General features: G+C 51.3%; 1 protein-coding gene across 1 annotated transcript in view; it reads right to left on the bottom strand.

Moving 5' to 3' along the window:
* Window positions 1-26,187, bottom strand: part of NSMAF (neutral sphingomyelinase activation associated factor) — a 180,542-nt gene that overhangs the window by 83,950 nt on the left and 70,405 nt on the right. Inside the window, exons 15-18 of the mRNA XM_075316032.1 lie at window positions 5,662-5,725; window positions 4,242-4,293; window positions 4,048-4,168; window positions 3,807-3,938 (exon numbers count right to left, since the gene is read on the bottom strand). Of these exons, the coding sequence (XP_075172147.1) occupies window positions 3,807-3,938; window positions 4,048-4,168; window positions 4,242-4,293; window positions 5,662-5,725 (369 nt within the window). The remainder of the gene's footprint in view (window positions 1-3,806; window positions 3,939-4,047; window positions 4,169-4,241; window positions 4,294-5,661; window positions 5,726-26,187) is intronic.

The following is a 26,187-nucleotide window of genomic DNA, read 5'->3' as shown; positions in this document are numbered from 1 at the left end:
TTTAGAATCCAGTGAAGTGTAGAGCCGAGGGGGATTCTGTCCCAGTAAAGACCGTAAGATGCCAGAATGAGGGATGGGGATCGTGCCCCCCCCAGCGTTTCAGGAAGGAGACGGTAGACTGAGTGACCGACAGCAACCGAACGAGCTGACCCTGGAGGGGGGGGGGGGGGCAAAGGGAATTTAGTGCTCGTTCTTCAGACCCTAGCGTCAGGAGGCGTAAGGGCTGTGCTGCTTCCTGCGCTGACCACCAGCCCAGGGATATCTGCACCTGGAGGCGAGCATCCCCAGCCGAACTGTCTGGCATCAGCAGTGACCACCTTCAGATGCAGAGGTAGCCAGGAACCACACAGACAGGTTGCCTATGGACGTCCACCAAAGCAGGGAAATCTTGACTGGCAAGGAGAGAATGACGTCCCCTTCAAACATCTTCCTAAGGGCTTTTTTTTTTTTTTGTTTGGCAGACAGGATTTGCCATTGGAGAGCCCTGGAGTGGAACAGGCCCCATGGAGCCACCGGTAAGCACAATATCATAGTGCCCCGCATGGATATAGCGTGTCTCAGAGACATGATGGCATGGCAGAGTGCCCCCAGGGCCTATTCTGATACCTTGAGTATCTACTCTGCTGGAACAAAAGGGATAACCTTTGGAAGGGCTACTTGGCGTCGGATACGGTCTCCAACGCATCTTCTAGCTGTTTACCAAAAAGAGCAGAGCGACATACGGCCCTGAACATAATACATGCTTGCTTTGCAGGCATATGGGACAGCCCTTCAACCATAATGCCATTCTGGCCAGATTAGACAATCCTGCACAACGGGCTCCCAGCCTGATAGCATCGGCTGACGACTCTGCAAGAATGCCGCTGCTCCCTGCAGCAGTGGTAAGGTTAGAAAAAGATATACTCCCGAGGAGTTTTATCCTTCAGCTGATCTACAATAGTTTGTAGCCAGATCCTAAAAATCACGGGCCGTGCAGGGATTTGGCAATAGCCGGCTTCAGAATTCCTGCTGATGTTTCCCACAAGTGCATGCATACAGGAGCGTGCATATGGGACCTGGAGAGTGAGTGCCGTAACTGACAGTAACAAGCCCCCACTGTTAGTGACAGCTGTTAAAACAGAGCGGTCACCGTGTACATGTCAATCTGTAGGCATGGACCCCAACTTATGCTGTATGTCATAGGGGTGTTGTTGCCAACCGTGGAGGCTGCCACTGCTGAATTGTCACAAAGGAAGGGGCTGCTACAAACCATAGAGCAATACATTGTGAGGATTAGCTCAGGTAGGCTTAGGCAAGGTCACAGGACGACACAGTATCTTCATAAAAAATTCCAGCCGTTTATGAAACACTTGTCATAAACGGCAAACATTAACATAACAGGCCTCTCCTGGCTTAAGGCAAAAACATAGCACAACCACATACCGTGGGCTTCCATTCCTATACGGTCTCTATTGGAAGTGTGGCGCCTGTACACACTGGCTCCTGCCAGGGAACAACACTTGCTGTGGCTCCGTCCAAGAACCCAGAGACACTCTGCAGACTCCCGTCTGTTTCTCCACTCAAGGAGAGCTTTGGTCCAGTAGCCACAGCACTAACCAGCCTGGCTTGCACACTACTTCCAGTCTAAACCCAGACTGAATTCCAGAGCCCCGTGTTCAGCCTCCACACAGGCTGATACATCCAGAGCTCCCTGCTCTGCTCTCACACTCTCTGCAGAACACACACTGAGTCTCCCAATCAGACTGGACACACCCACAGGTGGAGGAATGTGATTCTCCACACCTGCACAGCACACTGGGCTTATTAAAGGGAACCTGGCCCTTAGTTGCAGAAAGAAGCCTTTGTGGAACTACAAGTCCCATAGCAACCTCTTCAGGTTAATATCACAGCGATCTTCTCCACTGCGACATATAGCGACGATTTACCATAATGGTGGTCGCTACCTCACAACATATACACATTTGTAACTCGCATGCAGCAATCCATAGATCGAAGCAGAGACATTGCCAACTATGCCCCACACAAGGGGTCTCCGACACACGGCCCGCAGGCCATATCGGCTCTCTGCACAGGGGACACTCCGTATGGATTTTAGGAGCCACCTAATGATGCAGATGACATTCACAAAGATCATTCACCCACCACAGGAGATCAAGGGTACCGGTCCTGGAGGCTTCGTCGGAACATCCACAGGTCCTGCAGAAGTCATGGAGCCACAAGAGGATTTGCCCTTCTGGCTATTGAGGCCGGGCAGGTCTGTTTCACTTAGAGCGGTGACTGTTCATACGGCTATGCTGCCGCCTTTCTGAAGCCATCCTGGGATATAGGCACGAGCACCCGTGCTGCTCCTCCACCTTCCGGTCCCATAAGGTGCCCCCCCTCCCCCGTTTCAATGCGCCCAGCGGTGTCCAGACGGCCGGCGTCTGCCCTGAAACACCGCCGCTGCTGCTGCATGGGCGCCGCCATCTTCTTCAGGAGACGTCACGCAAGCACGCCTCCTGTACCCTGCATGCCTTGCGCACTTCCCAGAGTGCGCCACATTCGGAAGTCCTAGGCAGCAGGGGAGCACAAGGGGGGAGGACGGAGCGGCGGTCCGGAAACCCTGATGGGCCCTGCCGCACACCCCCCGCACGGACACCAGGTTCCCTAAGGGCTGGTGGACGGCGCTTCCATCCCCGAAGAACGGCACCGCAGGACTCACCCTGCTTTTCCGGACACCGGACGGGGCTGGGTAAATACAGCTTCTGTACTTCAAACTTCTTACTTCAACCGCCGTATTCCAGAACAAGGTCTCCCATCAAGGACAGGAAACCAACTGACGAAGGGGAGAGGTACCGCTCTTTTATTTCAGAATGGTTTCCTGTCCTCGCTGGGCGGATCCCTCTCTCTCACGTGGTGCTGTCATGGGTGAGGGGAAAATTCTCTGATGCTGCGCGTTCATTAGCATGTTAGTACACCCCTGTTGTACTAACATGCTAATGGTGTGACTGGAAAATGAAGTAACACCCTTGAGACGAGTCCCCTCGCTCATTAGCATATGATAAAAGATCTTTAGAAATACTTTTTCTAAAGATCTTTATCTATGCTACCAGATACAGGGACGATTAGGCAGGGATTACTAATATGCACCAGAACTTATCGTGGTTCTCTGTACATATTGAACCTGACAGGCTCCCTTTTAATAGAGGAAAGGGATGGTGGGGATATGAATTTTTATTTTTTATATTTTAAAGACAGAACATTCGCGGTGCTCAGCTTTGTCAGTGTAACAGCAGTTTCTGCAGAGTGCAGCAGATGACCCATCACTTGGTAATGCATTAATATGCAGAGCACAGTAGCCAGTGACAGTCATCTTGTCTGCTGCGCTTAGTAAGTGTTCCTTCTGCGGAATGCAGCCACTTGACTGCAACGATCTGAACGCTACGTAGCGGTAGAAGTCAATGCTGCCGCGCGGTCCTGACAGCCAATGGAAACTGCAGTTCAGCGATGGAGAACAATAAAATGTCTGGCTCCACCTAAAGCTGTGAATTGTGCATGGCGGAGTGTGTGCGGTGCCCGGGTGACGGAGCCATAGTGTAGACTGTTGAGTCAGACACTATCCCTACTCTGCTATATTAGATGTAAGTGCAGCGCTGCAGCAATGCACACAAGCCAATACAAAAGGCAGTCCACAATAGTTGATGAAAAAAAAAAAAATCAGAAGAAAATAAAAAACTATTACTCCAGTTAAATTTCCAATCCGAAATATACATGTTTACATAATTACTAAACTGTTCATTAAAAGCAGATTGTGATAACAGACTCACCATTATTTGCAGCAACAGCCTCACTTCCTCTCTGCTTACAGCCAAATATCAAGTCAATCCATTCATGGAGATGGTCGGACACATACTGGCTTTCTAAAGCTTCCCTGTTTTTCAGCAGGAAGTCATCTACATCTAATTAAAAAAGAAAAATTGATTTAAATTCTAAAAGGCACATGACAATTTTCCCAAGGACATGCCGTACTGATCTGCCGTCTTATACGACAACATTTGGTTCTCATACCTGAGGCCCAAGGAGGAATATCTACATCATCAACTAATTTCCCGCCTTGTCTTTTTCCAAGGTCCAGGTTCAAACTGTTTAGCAAGAACGTGCCATCACTGCCATAAAACTCTGGAATTAGCTAAAATAAAACTGAAATTAACCGAGAAATACAATGGAAAAATATATTATGACCACATGCAAACCTCAATCACCTCTTTGAAGTCCGTTACTCCTTCTAAGCAGTTCTTCCACGTTTCTCCAATACTAGAAAATGCAAAATGTTTACTATTTTTGGTTTGGCCAAGGAGATTACTTTGCTTTATTTTATACTGTAATACTCTTTTTTTCCTTAAAGGGTTTGTCCATTACTCTGATAACCACTTTGTAAATACTATATTTCCACTTGTAAAATAAAATGAACAAACAAAAAAAAAAAACCCTAAATACTCAAGTCACATACGAGATCCATTCCCGTAATGTTGGCGCGTCTCCTGAAGCTCAAGTGACATTGAAATGGAATGTTAGCAACGTTGGGCTGGCCCGGCGGGGCACCGGAGGGTGCTTTAGTTGGCCGTCCCGAGCTGTACGTAGGGGGAGCCGTGCCAAAACTGGTCCGCAGCAGTAAAGAATGGCTGCCAGCCTATAGCCCGGCAGCTGACATCAGCGAGAAGCATATGGCAGAGACGTCACTGCCATGCGCTTGCGTCAGCCTCTGTTAGGCCTTTGGCAATTTTAAAGACCCCGGCGCATTTGAACCGGCAAGAGGACGCCACTCGAGAATAGGAGCAAGGTGAATGTGTTTATTCTCTAGGTTTTTTTTTTTATGCATATGCTTTTATAAAGGAGGCTATATGGGAAGTCATACTGCCTATAGAGGACTAATACTGTACTACCTATAATGGACTATGTGAGGGCTCATACTCAGTATATAGCCTGTTACGATCAAGAACCTTCCAGATTCAAAATGTGTAATAACTGCAGGACTTTTTGTTTTTTTTTTTTACATGTTTTTTTAATTGTTTGAAAATACATTTTTTGAGGATTTTCTGCACCTATGAACATTTCTTTGCTGCCTGATACATCCATCTTTTTTGATTCACTACTAGCCACTGTCCAGACCTTATCCTCTTCCGTGGGGGCTCCCCTACTGCATATAGGAGGCAGCGTGGGGGCTCCCCTACTGCATGTAGGAGGCAGCGTGGGGGCTCCCCTACTGCATATAGGAGGCAGCGTGGGGGCTCCCCTACTGCATATAGGAGGCAGTGTGTGGGTTCCTACTGTATATAGGAGGCAGTTTGTGGGTTCCTACTGTATATAGGAGGCAGTGTGTGGGCTCCTACTGTATATACCCTGCAGTCATAGCGAGTGGTGATGGGGCTGCAGCTTTACTGGATTTATAACCTGGATAACTTCCTACTGCATTATGAAAGGAGCTCTAAAACTGCACATTATGTTCTAGTCGCATAGTGACGTTAGTATTTTCACTATTTGTATTCTTTTCTTTATCATTTTATAAAACAAAATACAATTGACTTGGGCATACGATGTACATCAGATCTTTGATTCTTACTATAAAATATTTCTAGAGAAAAAGGCCCACACTTGCCTCCTGAGCTCCTGGGTATTACTGACCTGTTGAACATCCTATCGGCATGGTCAAACTTTCCATTTTGGATGCAAAGCATGTGCTCTGGTGCTGTAAAAGAAAAGACCACCATATATGATAAACATTATAAATTGTTAAGTTGTTAAATAAGTTGTAACACTTATTCCCTTAGTAGAAATAGGCACGATGCTATCGCATCGGGAGTGCGGTGAAATGAACATCTGTCTATGCTTAGTGGTGCTGATAGGAGCAGTGGTGAGGGGGGCTGGAGCAATTCAGATCTGTTGGGGGCATACAGATCTGGTGGGAGGTGGCCTGGAGCATACAGATATGGAGGGAGGTGGCCTGGGGGCATACAGATCTGGAGGGAGGTGGCCTGGGGCCAAACAGATATGGTGGGAGGTGGCCAGGGGGCATACAGATCTGGTGGGAGGTGGCCTGGGGGCATACAGATCTGGTGGGAGGTGGCCTGGGGGCATACAGATCTGGTGGGAGGTGGCCTGGGGGCATACAGATCTGGTGGGAGGTGGCCTGGGGGCATACAGATCTGGTGGGAGGTGGCCTGGGGGCATACAGATCTGGTGGGAGGTGGCCTGGGGGCATACAGATCTGGTGGAAGGTCTCTGCTGCATACATACAGACGCGCACACACACAAACACACACCTCTGCTGCATACATACAGACACCCCCCCAGCTCTGCTGCATACAGACACACACCCCCAACTCTGCTGCATACATACAGACCCCCCGACTCTGCTGCATACATACAGACACGCACACCCCCCCCCAACTCTGCTGCATACATAGACACGCACACACACACACACAACTCTGCTGCATACATACAGACACACCCCCAACTCTGCTGCATACATACAGACACGCACACACACACACCCAACACTGCTGCATACAGACACACACCCCCCAACTCTGCTGCATACATACACACACACCCCCAACTCTGCTGCATACAGACACACACACCCCCCAACTCTGCTGCATACATACAGACACACACACCCCCCAACTCTGCTGCATACATACAGACACACACACCCCCCAACTCTGCTGCATACATGCACACACACACACCCCCAACTCTGCTGCATACATACACCCCCCCCCCCACTCTGCTGCATACATACACACCCCCCCCCCAACTCTGCTGCATACATACACACACACCCCCCAACTCTGCTGCATACATACACACACACACACCCAACTCTGCTGCATACATACAGACACACACACCCAACTCTGCTGCATACATACAGACACACACCCCCAACTCTGCAGCATACAGACGCGCACACAACCCTGCAGCTGCTGCATACAAACGCACACTCGGCTCTTGGGGGCCCGCACACTCGGCTCTTGGGGGCCCGCACACTCGGCTCTTGGGGGCCCGCACACTCGGCTCTTGGGGGCCCGCACACTCGGCTCTTGGGGGCCCGCACACTCGGCTCTTGGGGGCCCGCACACTCGGCTCTTGGGGGCCCGCACACTCGGCTCTTGGGGGCCCGCACACTCGGCTCTTGGGGGCCCGCACACTCGGCTCTTGGGGGCCCGCACACTCGGCTCTTGGGGGCCCGCACACTCGGCTCTTGGGGGCCCGCACACTCGGCTCTTGGGGGCCCGCACACTCGGCTCCGGGAGGGGGCAGGGCATACACCTGGGGGAGGGGAGAAGCCCATACAGCTCACTGGAACCCATAAACCAGGTGGCTGGGAGGGAACATACAGGTCGAAGGGGGGAGGTTATGGGGGGGGTGTAGCACTTACTGCTCGGTCACAGAGGAGAGGGGGCCCACACGGTGCCGGAGGTCGCTGGCTGGCACTGTGCCTCCTTCATCTGTGTGACTGAGCAGGCCACGCGGTACCTCTGCCCACAGATGAAGCTCAAACCAGGACGACGCTGTGGTCTGCGCGCCTTAAAGGGACGGCAGCCACAGTTTCCTGGCGAGGACTGCGGTCCCCGGAACTCGGCCCGGAGGCAGCAGAACTGAAGGCAAGAGGACTAAATGCCGCCCCCCTGACACGTGCCGCCCGGGGAGGACCGCCCCCCCCCCCCTTTGCTACGCCACTGGTGGGGCAGGGGGTATACAGATCTGGTGAGGTGGGATGGGGGCATACAGATCTTGTGGAGGGAGGCTGATGTCTCCTGCAGCAATGAGCACATTGTTTAGTAATGTGCTCCTGCTGGTTCCCTTCTGTCCCCTATTATGCTGTGTCTCACCTGTCCTCCGTGCCCGCAGAGCCTCCAGCTGCAGCACAGACTCCTGCATGATAGCGTGCGGTGTACGGAGCGGCCGCTGCAGGTTGATGTCATGGCTTTACTGCAGTTGAATGCTTTACAACTCCACAAAGCATTCAACTGCAGTAAAGGGCTGAAAGCAGAATAGGCGGCGGCCCCGGCAGGTGAGTATACAGCAGTGTGTCTGTGTTGTGTGCATGTGCGTGTGCTCTGTGTATCTATGTGTGTCTGCTGTGTGTGTATATGTGTGTGTGTGTATGCGTGCGTGCAGTGAGGACACGGAGGACGGAGCATCGTTCGAACTGTGGCTGCGCAACGGACAATGCCGCAGTGCATAACGGAATAGGGGAACAGACAGAACTGGTGATTATGTAAGTAGATTGGGAAGTTTTCAAATAAAGTCAAAACAAAGAATCTTACCAATTTAAAACATTCTTAAATGTCATCATATTATGGAAGAAAAGGTTTTGCTTTTACTTTGTACAGTACAAACCCCCCTATTTTTTAAGAAGGGTCACGTCAGTTCTAATCTGTGAGAGCATCAAGCATCAAAATCCACTGTGGTACCATCTCAGGAGAAGTTACAAATTACACAATTATTCTCATACAAGCACGGAGAAGGCTGCTGGTATAAGCTGTCTTTAGAAGGAAAACCAAACTTAGATATAGACGGATGCTCTTAGTTAATAAACCATTCATAAATATATCCACCCATAAAAATATTAAACTTAATTATCATTAAAAATTATAAAATCAGACAAACACAGAAACACAGAATGTGCGTGTCAAGTGTGATTGATACACGCTAGGTAGTAAGGTATGTGGGATCAGTTGTAAGGGATCAATGTGCAGTGATGGAATATACACAGTATATATTACCTAATGTAGGGACTCATCAGGCAGGGGTATAATTCTATATTATATAAATATATATATATAGAATTATACCCCTGCCTGATGAGTCCCTACATTAGGTAATATATACTGTGTATATTCCATCACTGCACATTGATGCCTTACAACTGATCCCACATACCTTACTACCTAGTGTGTATCAATCACACTTGACACGCACATTCTGTATTTGTCTGATTATATAATAATTTTTAATTATTGATAATAAAGTTTAACCCCTTCACGACCGGCCGATTTTTCGCTTTCCGTTTTTTTTTTCGCCATTCTTTTTCTGAGAGACGTAACCTTTTTATTTTTCAGTCAATATGGTCATGTGAGGGCTCATTTTTTGCGGAACGAGCTGTACTTTTAAATGAAACCATCAGTTTTACAATATAGTGTACTGGAAAACGGAAAAAAAAAATTCCAAATGCAGAAAAATTGCAAAAGAAGTGCGATAGAACTATGGTTTTTGAGATATTTTATTCACTGTGTTCACTATATGGTAAAACTGATGTGTGGGTGTGATGCCTCAGGTCAGTGCGAGTTCGTAGACACAAAACATGTATAGGTTTACTTTTATATAAGGGGTTAAAAAAAAAAAAAAAATCGGAAGTTTGTCCGAACAAAAGTGGCGCACGTTTTACGCCATATTCCATGACCCGTAGCGTTCTCATTTTTCGGGATCTATGGCTCAGTGACAGCTTATTTTTTGCGTCTCGACCTGACGTTTTTAACAGTACCATTTTTGCGCAGATGCTACTTTTTGATCGCCTCTTATTGCATTTTGCGCAAAAGTTGTGGCGACAAAAAACCATCGTTTTGGCGTTTGGGGGGTGATTTGAACTTTTAGGTTTTTTTGTTTTTTTTAAATTTTTTTTAACTTTTTTTGTAACTTTTTTTTATTTTACTAGTCCCCCTAGGGGGCTATTGCGATCAGCATTCCGATCGCTCTGCAGTATCTGCTAATCACAGCTACAAGGCTGTAAACAGCAGATACGCTCTCTTTCTCTTTTGCTGTGCCGCTGGCACAGCGAATGTGAAAGCAAGTCAGGTGTAGTACAGGAGTCATCACATGACCCTGTGCTACCATGACAACTATCGGGAGTCACGTGATCGCGTCACGTGACTTCCGGTATCGGGCGGTAAGTAAAAGTTTACCGCGATCGCGCTTATAATGGCGCTGTCACATTGACAGAGCCATGTAAGGGGTTAAACGGCACGAGCAGATAACGATTCTGCTTGTGCCTAGCAGGCACACATCTCAGCTGTGAAAATCAGCTGAGGTGTGTGCCGATCGCAGCATAATCTTGCCGGCAGACCGCGGGCAGTAACGTTATGACCGCTAGGACGTAATTTTACGGCCCGCGGTCGTTAAGGGGTTAATATTTTTATGGGCGGATATACTTATGAATGGTTTATAAGCTGTCTTTACTATGAAGAAAACACTTAAAGGAAACCTGACTGCTAATTTATTGTCACCATGTGTCCATTAATAAATCACTGTTTTATCAGAAGGAGATTATCACTTAACGATTAGTAAACCTGCTGCTAAGTAGTCCATCCATGCCCCCATCACTGATTGGGTAAATAGTAAAAAAAATAAGTAATTTTTCTCAACCTGGTCTCAATGTTTTTCTCCTAAATCTGCAGGGTTTTTTCTGGTTTGTGCATCTCTGTTACTCAGATACGACTCCTTCTACCTGTTTTGTATTTTTAAATGATATTGGCCAAAAAGGTGTGACCCTGAAGAGGAAGCCCATAAAGAAGAGTTGAGCATCATACCCCTTTGACGAAGAAAAAAAAAAAAAGAAGGGAATTTTGTTACTTACCGTAAATTCCTTTTCTTCTAGCTCTTATTGGGAGACCCAGACGATTGGGGTATAGCTACTGCCCTCCGGAGGCCACACAAAGCACTACACTAAAAAGTGCAAGGCCCCTCCCCTTCTGGCTATACCCCCCCGTGGTATCACGGGTTCTCCAGTTTTAGTGCCAAAGCAAGAAGGAGGAAGCCAATAACTGGTTTAAACAAATTAACTCCGAATAACGTCGGAGAACTGAAAAACCGTTCAACATGAACAACATGTGTACCCGCAAACAACCAAGAAATCCCGAAGGACAACAGGGCGGGTGCTGGGTCTCCCAATAAGAGCTAGAAGAAAAGGAATTTACGGTAAGTAACAAAATTCCCTTCTTCTTCAGCGCTCTATTGGGAGACCCAGACGATTGGGACGTCCAAAAGCTGTCCCTGGGTGGGTAAAGAGATACCTCATGTTAGAGCTGCAAAACAGCCCTCCCCTACGGGGATGTCACTGCCGCCTGCAGGACTCTTCTACCTAAGCTGGCATCCGCCGAAGCATAGGTATGCACCTGATAATGTTTGGTGAAAGTGTGCAGACTCGACCAGGTAGCTGCCTGGCACACCTGTTGAGCCGAAGCCTGGTGTCGTAGCGCCCAGGACGCACCCACGGCTCTGGTTGAATGGGCTTTCAGCCCTGAAAGAACCGGAAGCCCTGCAGAACGGTAGGCTTCCAGAATTGGTTCTTTGATCCATCGAGCCAGGGTGACTTTAGAAGCCTGCAACCTCTTGCGCGTACCAGCGACAAGGGCATCGGAACGGCGTATGGGCGCCGTGCGGGAAATGTAGATTCTGAGTGCTCTCACCAGATCTAGCAAACGTAAACATTCTCATACCGGTGAACCGGATGAGTGCAAAAGGACGGTAAGGAGATATCCTGATTAAGATGAAACGAGGATACGACCTTAGGGAGAAACTCCGGAATGATGCGCAGCACTACCTTGTCCTGGTGAAACACCAGGAAGGGAGCCTTGGATGACAGAGCTGCCAGCTCAGACACTCGCCGAAGCGATGTGATCGCAACGAGAAAACGCCACCTTCTGTGACAGGCGAGAAAAGGAAACTTCCTTCAGAGGCTCGAAAGGCGGCTTCTGGAGAGCAACTAGAACCCTGTTCAGATCCCATGGATCTAACGGCCGCTTGTACGGGGGTACGATATGACAAACCCCCTGCGGGAACGTGCGCACCTTAGAAAGAAGTGCTAGACGCTTCTGAAAAAACACGGATAGTGCTGAGACTTGCCCTTTGAGGGAGTCTAGCGACAAGCCCTTTTCTAACTCCTATTGTAGGAAAGAAAAGTAGGCAATGCAAATGGCCAGGGAGACACTCCCTGAGTAGAGCACCAGATTAAGAAAATCTTCCACGTTCTGTGGTAGATCTTAGCAGACGTGGGCTTCCTAGCCTGTCTCATGGTGGCAACGACCCCTTGGGATAATCCTGAAGACGCTAGGATCCAGGACACAAAGGCCACACAGTCAGGTTCAGGGCCGCAGAATTCCGATGGAGAAAACGGCCCTTGAGACAGTAAGTCTGGTCGGTCTGGTAGTGACCCCGGTCGGCCGACCGTGAGATGCCACAGATCCGGGTACCACGATCTCCTCGGCCAGTCTGGTGCGACGAGTATGACGCGGCTGCAATCGGATCTGATTTTTGCGCAGTACTCTGGGCAAGAGTGCCAGAGGTGGAAACACATATGTGAGCCGGAACTGCGACCAATCTTGCACTAAGGCGTCTGCCGCCAGAGCTCTGTGATCGCGCGATCGTGCCATAAATGCCGGGACCTTGTTGGTGTGCCGAGACGCCATTAGGTCGACGTCCGGCACCCCCCAGCGGCAACAGATTTCCTGAAACACGTCCGGGTGAAGGGACCATTCCCCCGCGTCCATGCCCTGGCGACTGAGGAAGTCTGCTTCCCAGTTTTCTACACCCGGGATGTGAACTGCGGATATGGTGGATGCTGTGTCCTCCACCCACATGAGGATTCGCCGGACTTCCTGGAAGGCTGCTGACTGCGTGTCCCTCCTTGGTGGTTGATGTATGCCACCGCTGTGGAGATGTCCGACTGGATTCGGATCTGCTCTCTTTCTAGCCACTTCTGGAAAGCTAATAGGGTAAGATACCCTGCCCCGATTTCCAGAACATCGATCTGAAGGGTGGACTCCTGCTGAGTCCACGTCCCCTGAGCCATGTGGCGGAGACAAACTGCTCCCCACCCTGACAGACTCGTATCTGTCGTGACCACTGCCCAGGATGGGGGCTATGACAATGAGGTGGGAATAAGCCACTATTGCAGAGAGTCCTCGGCCGTCAGGGAAAGGGAGACTTCCCGTCCAGGGAGGTTGACTGCCCATCCCATTGGCGGAGAATGTCCCATTGCCGTTGGCGCAGATGAAACTGCGCAAAGAGAACTGCCTCGATGGCTGCCACCATCTTCCTTAGGAAGTGCATTAGGCGCCTTAAGGGGTGCGACTGGCCTTGAAGGAGAGACTGCACCTCTGTCTGCAGTGAACGCTGCTGGTTCAGCGGAAGCTTCACTATGGCTAATAGAGTATGAAACTCCATGCCGAGATACGTTAGTGATTGAGTCGGAGACAGATTTGACCTTGCCAAATTGATGATCCACCCGAAAGTCTGGAGAGTCTCCAGCGTAACATTCAGGCTGCGTTGGCATGCCTCGAGGGAGGGTGCTTTGACGAGTAGATCGTCCAAGTACGGGATCACCGGGTGTCCCTGAGAGTGCAAGACTGCTACCACTGCTGCCATGACCTTGGTGAACATCCGTGGGGCTGTCGCCAGACTGAATGGCAGAGCTACGAACTGAAGATGTTCGTCTCCTATCACAAAACGTAGAAAACGTTGGTGCTCCGTAGCAATTGGCACGTGGAGATAGGCATCTTTGATGTCTGTTGAGGCAAGGAAGTCTCCTCGAGACATTGAGGCAATGACGGATCGGAGGGATCCCATCCGGAACCGCCTGGCGTTCGCATGCTCGTTGAGCAGTTTCAGGACCAGAACAGGACGGAAGGAACCGTCCATTTTTGGAGCCACAAAGAGATTGGAGTACAAACCCTCGCCCTCGTTCCTGAGGGGGGACAGGGATCACCACTCCTTCTGCTCTTAGAGCGTCCACCGCCTGCAGCAGGGCATCTGCTCGGTGGAGAGGTGGGGCCGTTCTGAAGAATGGAGTCGGAGGACGAGAACAGAACACTGTCCTGTGCACGTGAGCACAATGTCCGTCACCCACCGGTCTGTGACCTGTGGCAGCTAAATGTCGCCAAAGGCGGGGAGTCTGCCATCAACCGCGGATGCGGAGAGAGAGAGAGAGAGCTGAGAGTCCTGAGGAGACCGCCTTGGTAGCGGTTCCTCCGACTGCCTTCCTTGGGCGAGATTGAGCCCGGCCGGAATCTGAGCCCGTCTGAGGTTTTGTAGCCCTTTTGCACGAGGACAATTGGGACCTGCCGGAGCTTGGGAAGGACCGAAACCTCGACTGTACTTTTAGGACAGTATTAACAGGGTAAGTCGCAGTGCAGACATTGCGGGGTTACGGACGCCTCTGCGGTACAGATGTCCCTGCTCAAGGTCAGCTGCGCAAGAACAGCTGAAAAGGTTAGGTTGCCAATACGGCTGTGGATGCCGGAGCAACCGACACGCCGATAGCCTCCTAGACAGATTTCAACCAGAGTCCATCTGTCTGTGAATGGCATCTTTAAGTGAAGCCCCATCTCCAGTGCAACTATGGCTCTATATGCAAGCCTGGAGATTGGAGAATCCACCTTTGGACCCTGGGTCCAGCGCTGACCACGTCAGGGGAAAAGGGATAACGTGTATCCTAAAAACGTTTGGAGAAGACGCTTATCTGGTAAGCGTGGTGTTCCTGGACTGCTTCTCTGAAGTCAGCGTGGCCAGAAAAATACTCAATATCTGCGTGAGATACTGAAAAGGAACTTCTCCTGTTCGTCTCCTATCTCCACTGGGGGAGCTGAGGGAGAAAGATCCAACCTTCCATTGATGGACGGTATAGGATCATTCCGTATGGCGTTACCACCCGGTGTATCCGGATTGAGAGCGATGTCAGTATCAAAGCCCTGAAGAGCTGCCTTTTTGGTCAAGTAGATTGCCCATGGGTGCAAATCTCTATATTATGACTACTCCGTCCCTGTCCATGGACAGGGTTGACAGGAGGTTTCTTTGGCCACAACTAGTAGAGCCCCGGCAGACGAAGTGCTAGAGACCCCGGCAGACGACGTGCTACAGGGGAGCATGCACACAATGGGACGGTGTCATGAACAGCATCCCATGTAGTAAAAACAGCCCTGAAATCTGTGTTGCTTTTTTGCCGCTGCCGACTAGCTATCTAGAAGTATATAGCCAAGATTGGTGACCGTACATTGCAATGTATAGCATACAGGCATAAAGTACAAAAGACCACTGCAGCACAAGCAATACAAGCAGCATAGAAGCCTGTGCCCTGGCACCCCTGCTCTTCTGCTGCTGTATACTAGTCATCTAGGGGAATATAGCCCAGAAGAGTGACCCTACAGTGCAATGTATAGCATACAAGCACAAGTACAAATGAACACTGCAGCACATGCAATACAAGCAGCATAGAAGCCTGTGCCCTGGCACCCCAGCTCTTCTGCTGCTGTAGACTAGTCATCTCGGGGAATATGGCCCAGAAGAGTGACCATACAGTGCTATGTATAGCATACAAGCACAAGTACAAATGCACACTGCAGCCCATGCAATACAAGCAGCATAGAAAAAAACCTGTGCCCCAGCACCCTTGGTTTTCTGCTGCTGTAGTCTAGCCATTCCAGGAGAATATAGCTAAGACTAGCGACTGTACAGTGCAATGTATAGCATATAAGCATAAACACAAATGAACACCTCAGTCGTGCAATACAAGCAGCCTAGAAAGCCTGTGCCTTAGCACACCTGCTTTCCTGCTGCTAATGTGTCGCTCCCCAAGCGGGCATATAGCGACCTATGCAGTAAAAAACAACACATGTACACACTGCAGTTATATCGTGGTCAGCACTATGTGTGCCTCTTACCGCCCGCCTATAAGCGGGTGTATGATCGCCACCGTCCTGCCTTGGTGCCGAAAGTCCGAGCTCGGACTGCAGTAATGGCTGCCGGCTTCTTCCCCAGCTCATGTGAGGAGGGGCGGGCCGTGGGCGTGCCCCCAAGGCAGAGCGGGAATCCGGCGTCCGACAGTGTGCAGTGAGAGGGCTGGAGCATGTAAAAAGGCTCCAGCCCTCGGCGCTGCTGATTGCTCAGCGTCTGTCCCCTTCCCTGAGTGACAGGGAGGGGGCGGGAACGAAGCGGAGCTAGGCCGCAGAAGCCGGGGACTGGATTTATAAGCGCCGCCGCCGTAAAAGCGCGGTCGGCGCCCAGTCCCCGGCGAACTACAAGTCCCAGCCGCGCCGCCGCTCCCGTAGCGTCCGGCGCGGTAGTTCCCAAAACACAAAGTCACTCAGCAAAGCTGCAGTGACTGTAACCCTTTACTGTCCCCGGCGCACTAGCACACCCAGCAAGTCTGGAGTGTGCTGTGCCTGTGTGTACGGGGACACAGAGTACCTGAATGGTGCAGGGCCATGTCCCTGAACGGTACCCAGCTCCGTATCCAGCAGGTTCAAATGGGTCTGTGGATGGAGCCCGGCGTCAGAGCTTTGAGGCCGGCAGGATCCCACTTCCTCAGAGCCCCTCAGGGGGATGTGGAAGGAAAGCAGCATGTGGGCTCCAGCCTCCGTACCAGCAATAGGTACCTCAACCTTACAACACCATCCACGGGTGAGAAGGGAGCATGCTGGGGGCCCTATATGGGCCCTCTTTTCTTCCATCCGAAATAGTCAGCAGCTACTGCTGACTAAAATCTGTGGAGCTATGCATGGATGTCTGACCTCCTTCGCACAAAGCTTGAAAACTGGAGAACCCGTGATACCACGGGGGGGTATAGCCAGAAGGGGAGGGGCCTTGCACTTTTTAGTGTAGTGCTTTGTGTGGCCTCCGGAGGGCAGTAGCTATACCCCAATCGTCTGGGTCTCCCAATAGAGCGCTGAAGAAATAGACTTTTATATAGGGCACAAATAGGAAGAGGGAGCCTTATCTCAAGAAGCCAGAGGCATAGCAAGAAAAACAAAACAAAAAAGAAGGGAATTTTGTTACTTACCGTAAATTCCTTTTCTTCTAGCTCCAATTGGGAGACCCAGACGATTGGGTGTATAGCTACTGCCTCCGGAGGCCACACAAAGTATTACACTAAAAAGTGTAAGGCCCCTCCCCTTCTGCATATACACCCCCCGTGGATCACGGGCTGCTTCAGTTTTAGTGCAAAAGCAAGAAGGAGGAAAGCCAATAACTGGTTAAACAATTCAATCCGAAGGATTTACATCGGAGAACTGAAACCATTCAACATGAACAACATGTGTATCCGAACAACCAAAAAATCCCGAAGGAACAGGGGCGGGTGCTGGGTCTCCTAATTGGAGCTAGAAGAAAAGGAATTTACGGTAAGTAACAAAATTCCCTTCTTCTTCGGCGCTCCATTGGGAGACCCAGACGATTGGGACGTCCAAAAGCAGTCCCTGGGTGGGTAAATTAATACCTCAAGTTTGGACTGTAAAAACAGCCCTTCCCTACATGGAGGCAACCGCCGCCTGCAGGACTCTTCTACTTAGGCTGGCATCCGCCTAAGCGTAGGCATGCACCTGATAACGCTTGGTGAAGGTGTGCAGACTCGCCCAGGTAGCCGCCTGGCACACCTGCTGAGCCGTAGCCTGGTGCCGTAATGTCCAGGACGCACCCACGGCTCTGGTAGAATGGGCCTTCAGCCCTGATGGAACCGGAAGCCCAGCAGAACGGTAGGCTTCAAGAATTGGTTCCTTGATCCATCGAGCCAGGGTGGATTTGGTAGCCTGCGACCCTTTGCGCTGACCAGCGACAAGTACAAAGGGTGCATCCGAGCGGCGCAGGGGCGCCGTGCGGGAAATGTAGATTCTGAGCGCTCTCATCAGATCCAACAAATACAAATCCAATTCATATCGATGAACTGGATGAGGACAAAAGGAAGGTAAGGAGATATCCTGACTGAGATGAAAAGGGGGATACCACCTTAGGGAGAAACCCCGGAATCAGGCGCAGCACTACCTTGTCTTGGTGAAACACCAAGAAGGGAGCTTTGGATGACCGCGCTGCGAGCTCGGACACTCTCTGAAGAGACGTGACCGCTACCAAAAAGGCCACTTTCTGTGAAAATCGAGAAAGTGAAACATCCCTCAGAGGCTCAAAGGGCGGCTCCTGGAGAGCAATTAGTACCCTGTTCAGATCCCATGGGTCTAACGGCCTCTTGTACGGAGGGACAATGTGACAAACCCCCTGCAGGAACGTGCGTACCTGAGGAAGTCGCCCTATGCGCTTCTGAAAGAATACAGACAGCGCTGGGACTCGTCCGTTAAGGGAGCCGAGCGACAAACCTTTTCCCAAACCAGATTGCAGGAAGGAAGGAAAAGTAGGCAATGCAAATGTCCAGGGAGACACTCCCTGAGCAGAGCACTAAGATAAGAATATCTTCCACGTCTTGTGGTGGATCTCGGCAGACGTCGGCTTCCTAGCCCGTCTCATGGTGACAATGACGTCTTGAGATAATCCTGAAGACGCTAGGATCCAGGACTCAATGGCCACCAGTCAGGTTCAGGGCTGTAGAATCGAGATGGAAAAAACGGCCCTTGGGACAGTAAGTCTGGCCGGTCTGGTAGTGCCCACGGTTGGCCGACCGTGAGATGCCACAGATGCAGGTACCACGACCTCCTCGGCCAGTCTGGGGCGACGAGGATGGCGCGGCGGCAATCGGAGCTGATCTTGCGTAGCCCTCTGGGCAACAGTGTCAGAGGGGGAAACACATAGGGTAGCTGGAACTGCGACCAATCCTGAACTAAGGCGCCTGCCGCCAGAGCTCTTTGATCGTGAGACCGCGCCATGAAAATCGGGCCCTTGTTGTTGTGCCGAGACGCCATTAGGTCGACGTCCGGCCTCCCCCAGTGGCTACAGATTTCTTGAGACCCGTCCGGGTGCAGAGACCATTCCCCTGCGTCCATGCCCTGGCGACTGAGGAAGTCTGCTTCCCAGTTTTCTACGCCAGGGATGTGAACTGCGGATATGGTGTATGCTCTGTCTTCCACCCACATCAGAATCCGCCGGACTTCCTGGGAGGCTTGCCGACTGCGTGTTCCGCCTTGGTGGTTGATGTATGCCACCGCTGCGAAGTTGTCCGACTGAATTCGGATCTGTTTGCCTTCCAGCCTCTGCTGGAAGGCTTGCAGGGCAAGATACCCTGCCCAGATTTCCAGAACATTGATCTGAAGGGTGGACTCCTCTGAAGAGAGTCCTTGCCCGTCTGAGAAAGGGGTACGTTCCTGTCTAGGGACGTTGACTTCCCATCCCATTGGCGAAGAATGTCCTATAGAAGTGGACGCAGATGAAACTGCGCGAAAAGGACTGCCTCTGCATGAGGCGTCTTAAGGGGTGTGACTGGCCTTGAAGGAGAGACTGCACCCCCGTCTGTAGTGAACGCTGTATGGCCAGCGGGAGCTGCACTATCGCTGAGAGAGTGTGAAGCTCCATGCCAAGATATGTCAGCGCTTGGGTCGGTGTCAGATTTAACTTTGAAAAGTTTATGATCCACCCGAAACTCTGGAGAGTCTCCAGCGCCACGTTCAGGCTGTGTTGGCATGCCTCTTGAGAGGGTGCCTTGACAAGTAGATCGTCCAAGTAAGGGATTACAGAGTGACCCTGAGAGTGCAGGACTACTCCCACTGCTGCCATGAACTTGTGAAAAGCCGTGGGGCTGTCGCCAGACCGAAGGGCAGGGCTACGAATTGAAGATGCTCGTCTTCAATAACGAATCGTAGGCAACACCGGTGCTCTGGAGCAATCGGCACGTGGAGATAAGCATCCTGATGTCTATTGACGCTAGGAAATCTCCTTGAGATATGGAGGCAATGACGGAGCGGAGGGATTCCATCCGGAACCGCCTGGTTTTCACGTGCTTGTTGAGCAGGTTTAGGTCCAAAACGGAACGGAAGAGCCGTCGTTTTTTGGTACCACAACCAGATTGGAGTAAAAACCGTATCTTGTTCCTGAGGAGGAACAGGGATTACCACTCCTTCTGCCTGCAGAAGAGCATCGGCTCGGTCGGGAGGTGAGGAAGTTCTGAAAATCTAGTCGGAGGACGAGAACAGAACTGTATCCTGTACACGTGAGACAAAATGTCTCTCACCCACCGGTCTTTGACCTGTGGCAGCTAAATGTCGCCAAAGCGGGAGAGTCTGCCACCGACCGCGGATGCGGAGAGGGAGAGCTGAACGTCATGAGGAAACCGCCTTGGTAGCGGTTCCTCCGGCTGCCTTCCTTGGGCGTGATTGAGCCTGCCAGGAATCTGCGCCTCTCTGAGCTTTTTGAGTCCTTTTGGACGAGGACAATTGGGACCTGCCCGAGCCTGGGAAGGACCGAAACCTCGACTGTCCCTTCCTCTGTTGGGAGTTGTTTGATCTGGGCTGGTGTAAGGAAGAGTCCTTACCCTTGGACTGTTTAATGATTTCATCCAATCGCTCACCAAACAGTCTGTCACCAGATAACGGCAAACTGGTTAAGCACTTTTTTGGAAGCAGAATCTGCTTTCCATTCCCTCAACCAGAAGGCTCTGCGTAAAACCACGGAGTCGGCGGACGCCACTGACGTACGGCTCGTAGAGTGCAGGACAGCATTAATAGCGTAAGTCGCAATGCAGACATTGCGAGGTTAAGGACGCCATCTGCGGCACAGATGTACATGTGACAGTGTGCACGTGCGCAAGACCAGCTGAAATAGCTTGGAATGCCCATACGGCTGCGAATGCCGGAGCAACCGACACGCCGATAGCTTCATAGACAGAATTCAACCAGAGGACCATCTGTCTGTCAATGGCATCTTTAAGTGAAGTCCCATCTTCCACTGCAACTATGGATCTAGCCGCAAGCCTGGAGATAGGGGAATCCACCTTTGGACACTGGGTCCAGCGCTTGACCACGTCAGGGAGAAAAAAAGGATAACGTGTATCCTTAATACGATTGGAGAACGCTTATCTGGATAAGTGTGGTGTTTCCGGATTGCTTCTCTGAAGTCAGAGTGGCCAGAAAAGTACTCAATATACGCTTGAGATACTGAAAAGGGATTTCTCCTGCTGTGAAGCTGACTCCTCCACCGGAGGAGCTGAGGGAGAAATATCCAACATTCCCTTGATGGACGCTAGAAGATCATTCACTATGGCGTCACCATCCGGAGTATCCGGATTGAGAGCGGTCTCAGGATCAGAGTCCTGATCAGCTACGTCTGCCTCATCATACAGAGAGTCCCGCTGGGACCCTAACCAGTGATGAAGCCGAGTGCCGCTCCCAGCGAGCTCGCTTAGACTGTCTGGGACTGTCGTCCGTGTCAGAGCCTGCGCCCTGGGATGCATGGGACCCCCCCGGAGCACTGATTTGTTCCAAATGAGGGCGTATCAACATTGCCCATGGTCCGTCTGGACTGCAAAGTCTCTAAGATGTTAGTCACAGTCACAGACCTATCAGCCGAAACTGCAACTCCGTCCCTGTCCCTGGACAGGGTTCACAGGTGGTTCCTTTAGCCACCTCTAGCAGAGACCCCGGCTGACCAAGTGCTACAGGGGAGCATTGCGCACAATGGGGACAGTGGAACCTGCCGTGTGGAAACAGTATCACGTGCAGTACAAGCAGCATAGAAAGCCTGTGCCTTGGCACCCTTTCTTTTTTGCTGCTGTTGTCTAGCCATCTAGAAGCATATAGCCAAGAATAGCGACCGTACAGTGCAATGTATAGCATACAAGCAGAAAGTACAAATGAACACTTCAGCACATGCAGTACAAGCAGCATAGAAAGCCTGTGCCTTAGCACCCTTGCTTTTTTGCTGCTGTTGTCCAGCCATCTAGGAGTATATAGCCCAGAATAGCGACCGTACAGTGCAGTGTATAGCATACCAGCATAAAGTACAAATGAACACTTCAGCACATGCAATACAAGCAGCCTAGAAAGCCTGTGCCTTAGCACCCTTGCTTTTTGCTGCTGTAGTCTAGCCATCTAGGCATAAAGTACAAATGGCATTAGTGGGGTCAGCACTTCAGGTGCTGCTTACCGCCCGCCCAAAAGGCGGGTGTGTGGTCGCCCGAATCCTGTGACTGGTTGCCCAGAGCTTGTCTCCCTTCTCCAGCCCAGACTGCGTGCAGGAATGGCTGCCGGCGTCTTGTGAAGAGGGGCGGGCCGTGGGCGTGCCCCAGCCAAGAGCGGGAAACTGGCGTCCCACTGTGTCCAGTGAAGGGGGCTGGAGAATGCAAAGCAGACTCCAGCTCTCGGCGCTGACTGTCTGTACAGCGTCCCGCCCCTCCCCTGACTGGCAGGGCTGGGGGCGGGAACGAAGCGAAAACTAGGCCGCAAAGCCGGGGACTCGAGTAATAAGCGCGGCCGTCCTATGTGCACGGCCAGCGCGGAAGTCCCCGGCGCACCACAAGTCCCAGCCGCGCCACAGTGTAAAACACCCCGCAGCGGCCGGCGCGGCAGTTTCTAACACATAAATTCACTCAGCAAAGCTGCAGTGAATAATAGCACAAGCGCTCCGCGCTGTTGTCCCCGGCGCACTAGCACTCCCAGCAATGCTGGTGTGTGTGTGCGCGATGTGTACGGGGACACAGAGTACCTTAATGTAGCAGGGCCCTGCCCTGACGATACCCAGCTCCATATCCAGCAGGATCTCCGGGTCTGTGGATGGAGCCCGGTCTCAGTGCCTGGAGACCGGTAAGATCCCACTTCACCCAGAGCCCCGAGGGGGGATGGGGAAGGAAAACAGCATGTGGGCTCCAGCCTCCGTACCCGCAATGGGTACCTCAACCTTAAACACCCGACAAAAGTGGGGTGAGAAGGGAGCATGCTGGGGGCCCTAGTATGGGCCCTCTTTTCTTCCATCCGACATAGTCAGCAGCTGCTGCTGACTAAAAACAGTGGAGCTATGCGTGGATGTCTGACCTCCTTCGCACAAAGCATAAAACTGAAGCAGCCCGTGATCCACGGGGGGTGTATATGCAGAAGGGGAGGGGCCTTACACTTTTTAGTGTAATACTTTGTGTGGCCTCCGGAGGCAGTAGCTATACACCCAATCGTCTGGGTCTCCCAATGGAGCGCCGAAGAAATACAACATTCCGAACAGTGGCAATTACAATAGGTAAAAAAACTACATATTTTCAGCAAGTGAAAGGTCAGTTTTTTGGGTGATCCTCCTAAAATCTCTTCAATGGGGCACACTGGAAGACCATAGATGTATGCTTTTGCCACTAGTTGTTTGACACTATGGAATAAACCAATGGTTCCTCTTCTGCAGGGTACACCCACCAACTGGCACAAAGATATTCGGATAGTGAGCAAACAGCAGAAGAAGCAACAGATTTCATACAGATTAGCAATGGAGAACACTGTGTCCAACAAGGAAGGCTCCGAGAAAGATTTTACGGTAACTAAAAATCCTCTCTTCTATTGCTTCATTGGGGGACAGAAGGCGGCCATGGGAATCAAAGCAGTCCCCGAGGGTGGGAAGAAAGGTAGGTAAAACAAAAAAAAAATGCACATGAAGATAGAACTTCAGGAGAACGATCAAACACCTGCCACTTGCAACACTTTCCTGTCTAGGCTGTGTACATAAGACCAGGTAGCTGCCTTTCTAACCTGCCATGCAGAAGCCCGACTACGAATAGCCCAAGAGGCCCACTATTGCCCGACACCACGGAAGGGAGAGTTTTCTTTTTCATCTTGTACGCTTCAGAAATTGTGGAATGAATCCAACGATCAATGGTGGCCTTAGAGGCTCAGAGTCCTTTCCGAATGCCCTCAGAGATGAACACGGAATCAACATGGCGTCGCTCATGTAAATCCATCGGATTACGCCCACAGGGGCGTGATACCACGGGAAACATGCAAGTGTGCGAAGCGACACCTAGAGGACTAGACCCTCTGCTCATTTACATAGGGAACATGTAAGTAATAAAATGTTTTTTATACATTCATATTACACAATATTCCAACACAGGGACGGGTAGGAAGGGGTTACTAGGCCACACATCACCCTGCTTGTAGGTCAGAACGCACATGAGACCCGACAGGTTCCCTTTAATAAAACAAAGATTGAAGGTAGAGATGGGTCTGAATGGAGACCAGTGCCAGTCTCCCACTGACGCCAAGTTACAGCTGAATATCGTTGTGTCAGTTGGTGGGTGTAGGCTGCTAAGGAAAACCCGCATTTTTTTTTTTTGCAAATTGTCAGCAGCATACACACATGGTCTCCTGTGTTCCCCAATGAAGCGATGGAGAAAGAATGGTTTCTAAAGGCAAATCTTGTAAGATTACATAAGGTACTACAAGTACGGTGCATGAGTTTTAGTGTTACAACATTGTACTTGCTCCACTCCATCAGCCTGTAGAGTGTACGGTACACAGCACAGCTCGATGCAGCAAATGTGATAGAAGATATTTCTTCAGCGCTCTATTGGGAGACCCAGACGATTGGGGTATAGCTACTGCCCTCCGGAGGCCACACAAAGCACTACACTAAAAAGTGCAAGGCCCCTCCCCTTCTGGCTATACCCCCCCGTGGTATCACGGGTTCTCCAGTTTTCAAGCTTTGTGCGAAGGAGGTCAGACATCCACGCATAGCTCCACAGATTTTAGTCAGCAGTAGCTGCTGACTATTTCGGATGGAAGAAAAGAGGGCCCATATAGGGCCCCCAGCATGCTCCCTTCTCACCCGTGGATGGTGTTGTAAGGTTGAGGTACCTATTGCTGGTACAGGGGCTGGAGCCCCACATGCTGTTTTCCTTCCACATCCCCTTGTAGGGCTCTGTGGAAGTGGGATCCTGCCGGCCTCTAAGCTCTGACGCCGGGCTCCATCCACAGACCCATAGCACCTGATGGATACGGAGCAGGAGTACAATCAGGGACATGGCCCTGCATCATACAGGTACTCTGTGTCCCCGGCAGGCACAGACACACTCCGGGCTGGCTGGGTGTTGTAGTGCGCCGGGGACCGTAACGTTGGAGTTAGTGTTCCTACAGTTTACTGGGGGACTTTGTGTTGTGGGAACGCAGCGCCGACCCCCACTGGACCGGGCGGCGCTGCTGTGACTTGTGGTGCGCCGGGGACACGCCGACCGCGCTTTTACGGCGGCGGCGTTTATAAATCCAGTCCCCGGCTTTTGCGGCCTAGCTCCGCTTCGTTCCCGCCCCCACCCTGTCAATCAGGGTAGGGGAGAGACGCTGTTTCGCAGCAGCGACGAGGGCTGGAGCCTGATTTACATGCTCCAGCCCTCGCACTAGGCACAGAGGGAAGCAGGCTTCCCGCTCTTAGTCAGGAACGCCCAGGGCCCGCCCCCCCTCCTCTCCCAGGACGCCGGCAGCCATTACATGCAGTCTGGCTAGAGGAAGGACGCAAGGCTCTGGGAGACCTGGACTAGGGGGCTTTTGGCGACCACACACCCGCTCTTAAGCGGGCGGTAAGCGGCATTTCAGCTGGCCCCTCTAGTGCCTCAGTGTGTATTGGTGTACTGTGTCACCAGATATATATATTTAGTTATTTCTTGCACTGTAAGGTCGCTTCCTGGCTGGATACCCCAGATCGCTCTGAGGAGGCAGCAACATGTCATCCACAAAACGCAAGGCTGCCAAGGCTAGGGCTGTGTACACTGCGTGTGCTGCATGTGGGGCTGCTCTACCAGCAGGTTCCAAAGACCCCCATTGTGTGCAATGCTCAGATCCGGTGCTGCTTCGCCAGCCGGAGTCCGGAGGGGTAGTGACCCAGGCTGAGACGCTTGTAAGTCCTGCCCCGGTGTCAGGGACAGACTTTGCAGTTTTTGCTGATGGAATGTCTGTGACTATGGCAAAGATCCTTGAAACTTTGCAATCCATGACTGGGGCTCAGTCTATGGACACGGCGAGGTCTCTGTCCTCTAATCCCCCTCAGTTGGAATTAGTCCAGACTGCAAGGGGGTCCCCGGCTTCCCAGGCTGAGTATTATGACTCAGATGATAGCCCCAGCCACCCTAAGCGAGCTCGCTGGGAAAGACCCTCAACGTCATCACACTGCTCAGGGTCTCAGCGCAATCAGTCGCCCTGTGATGCGTCTGAAGAGAGTGATCAGGAGTCTTATCCTGGAACCCCTCTCAATCTGGATACCCCGGATGGGGACGCCATGGTAAACGATCTTATCTCAGCCATCAATAGACTGTTGGATATTTCTCCCCCAGCTCCTTCTGCAGAGGAGGCAGCTGCAGAGCAGGAGAAGTTTCGTTTCCTCTATCCCAAGCGTAAATTGAGTGCTTTCTTGGATCACTCTGACTTCAGAGAATCAATCCAGAAACACGACGCTCATCCAGAAAGGCGTTTCTCTAAACGTTCTAAGGATACACGTTTTCCTTTCCCCCCTGATGTGGTCAAGCGCTGGACCCAGTGT

The sequence above is a fragment of the Anomaloglossus baeobatrachus genome, chromosome 6 (assembly GCF_048569485.1).
Source record: "Anomaloglossus baeobatrachus isolate aAnoBae1 chromosome 6, aAnoBae1.hap1, whole genome shotgun sequence".
NCBI lineage: Eukaryota > Metazoa > Chordata > Amphibia > Anura > Aromobatidae > Anomaloglossus > Anomaloglossus baeobatrachus.
This window is presented reverse-complemented; position numbering and strand designations above follow the sequence as displayed.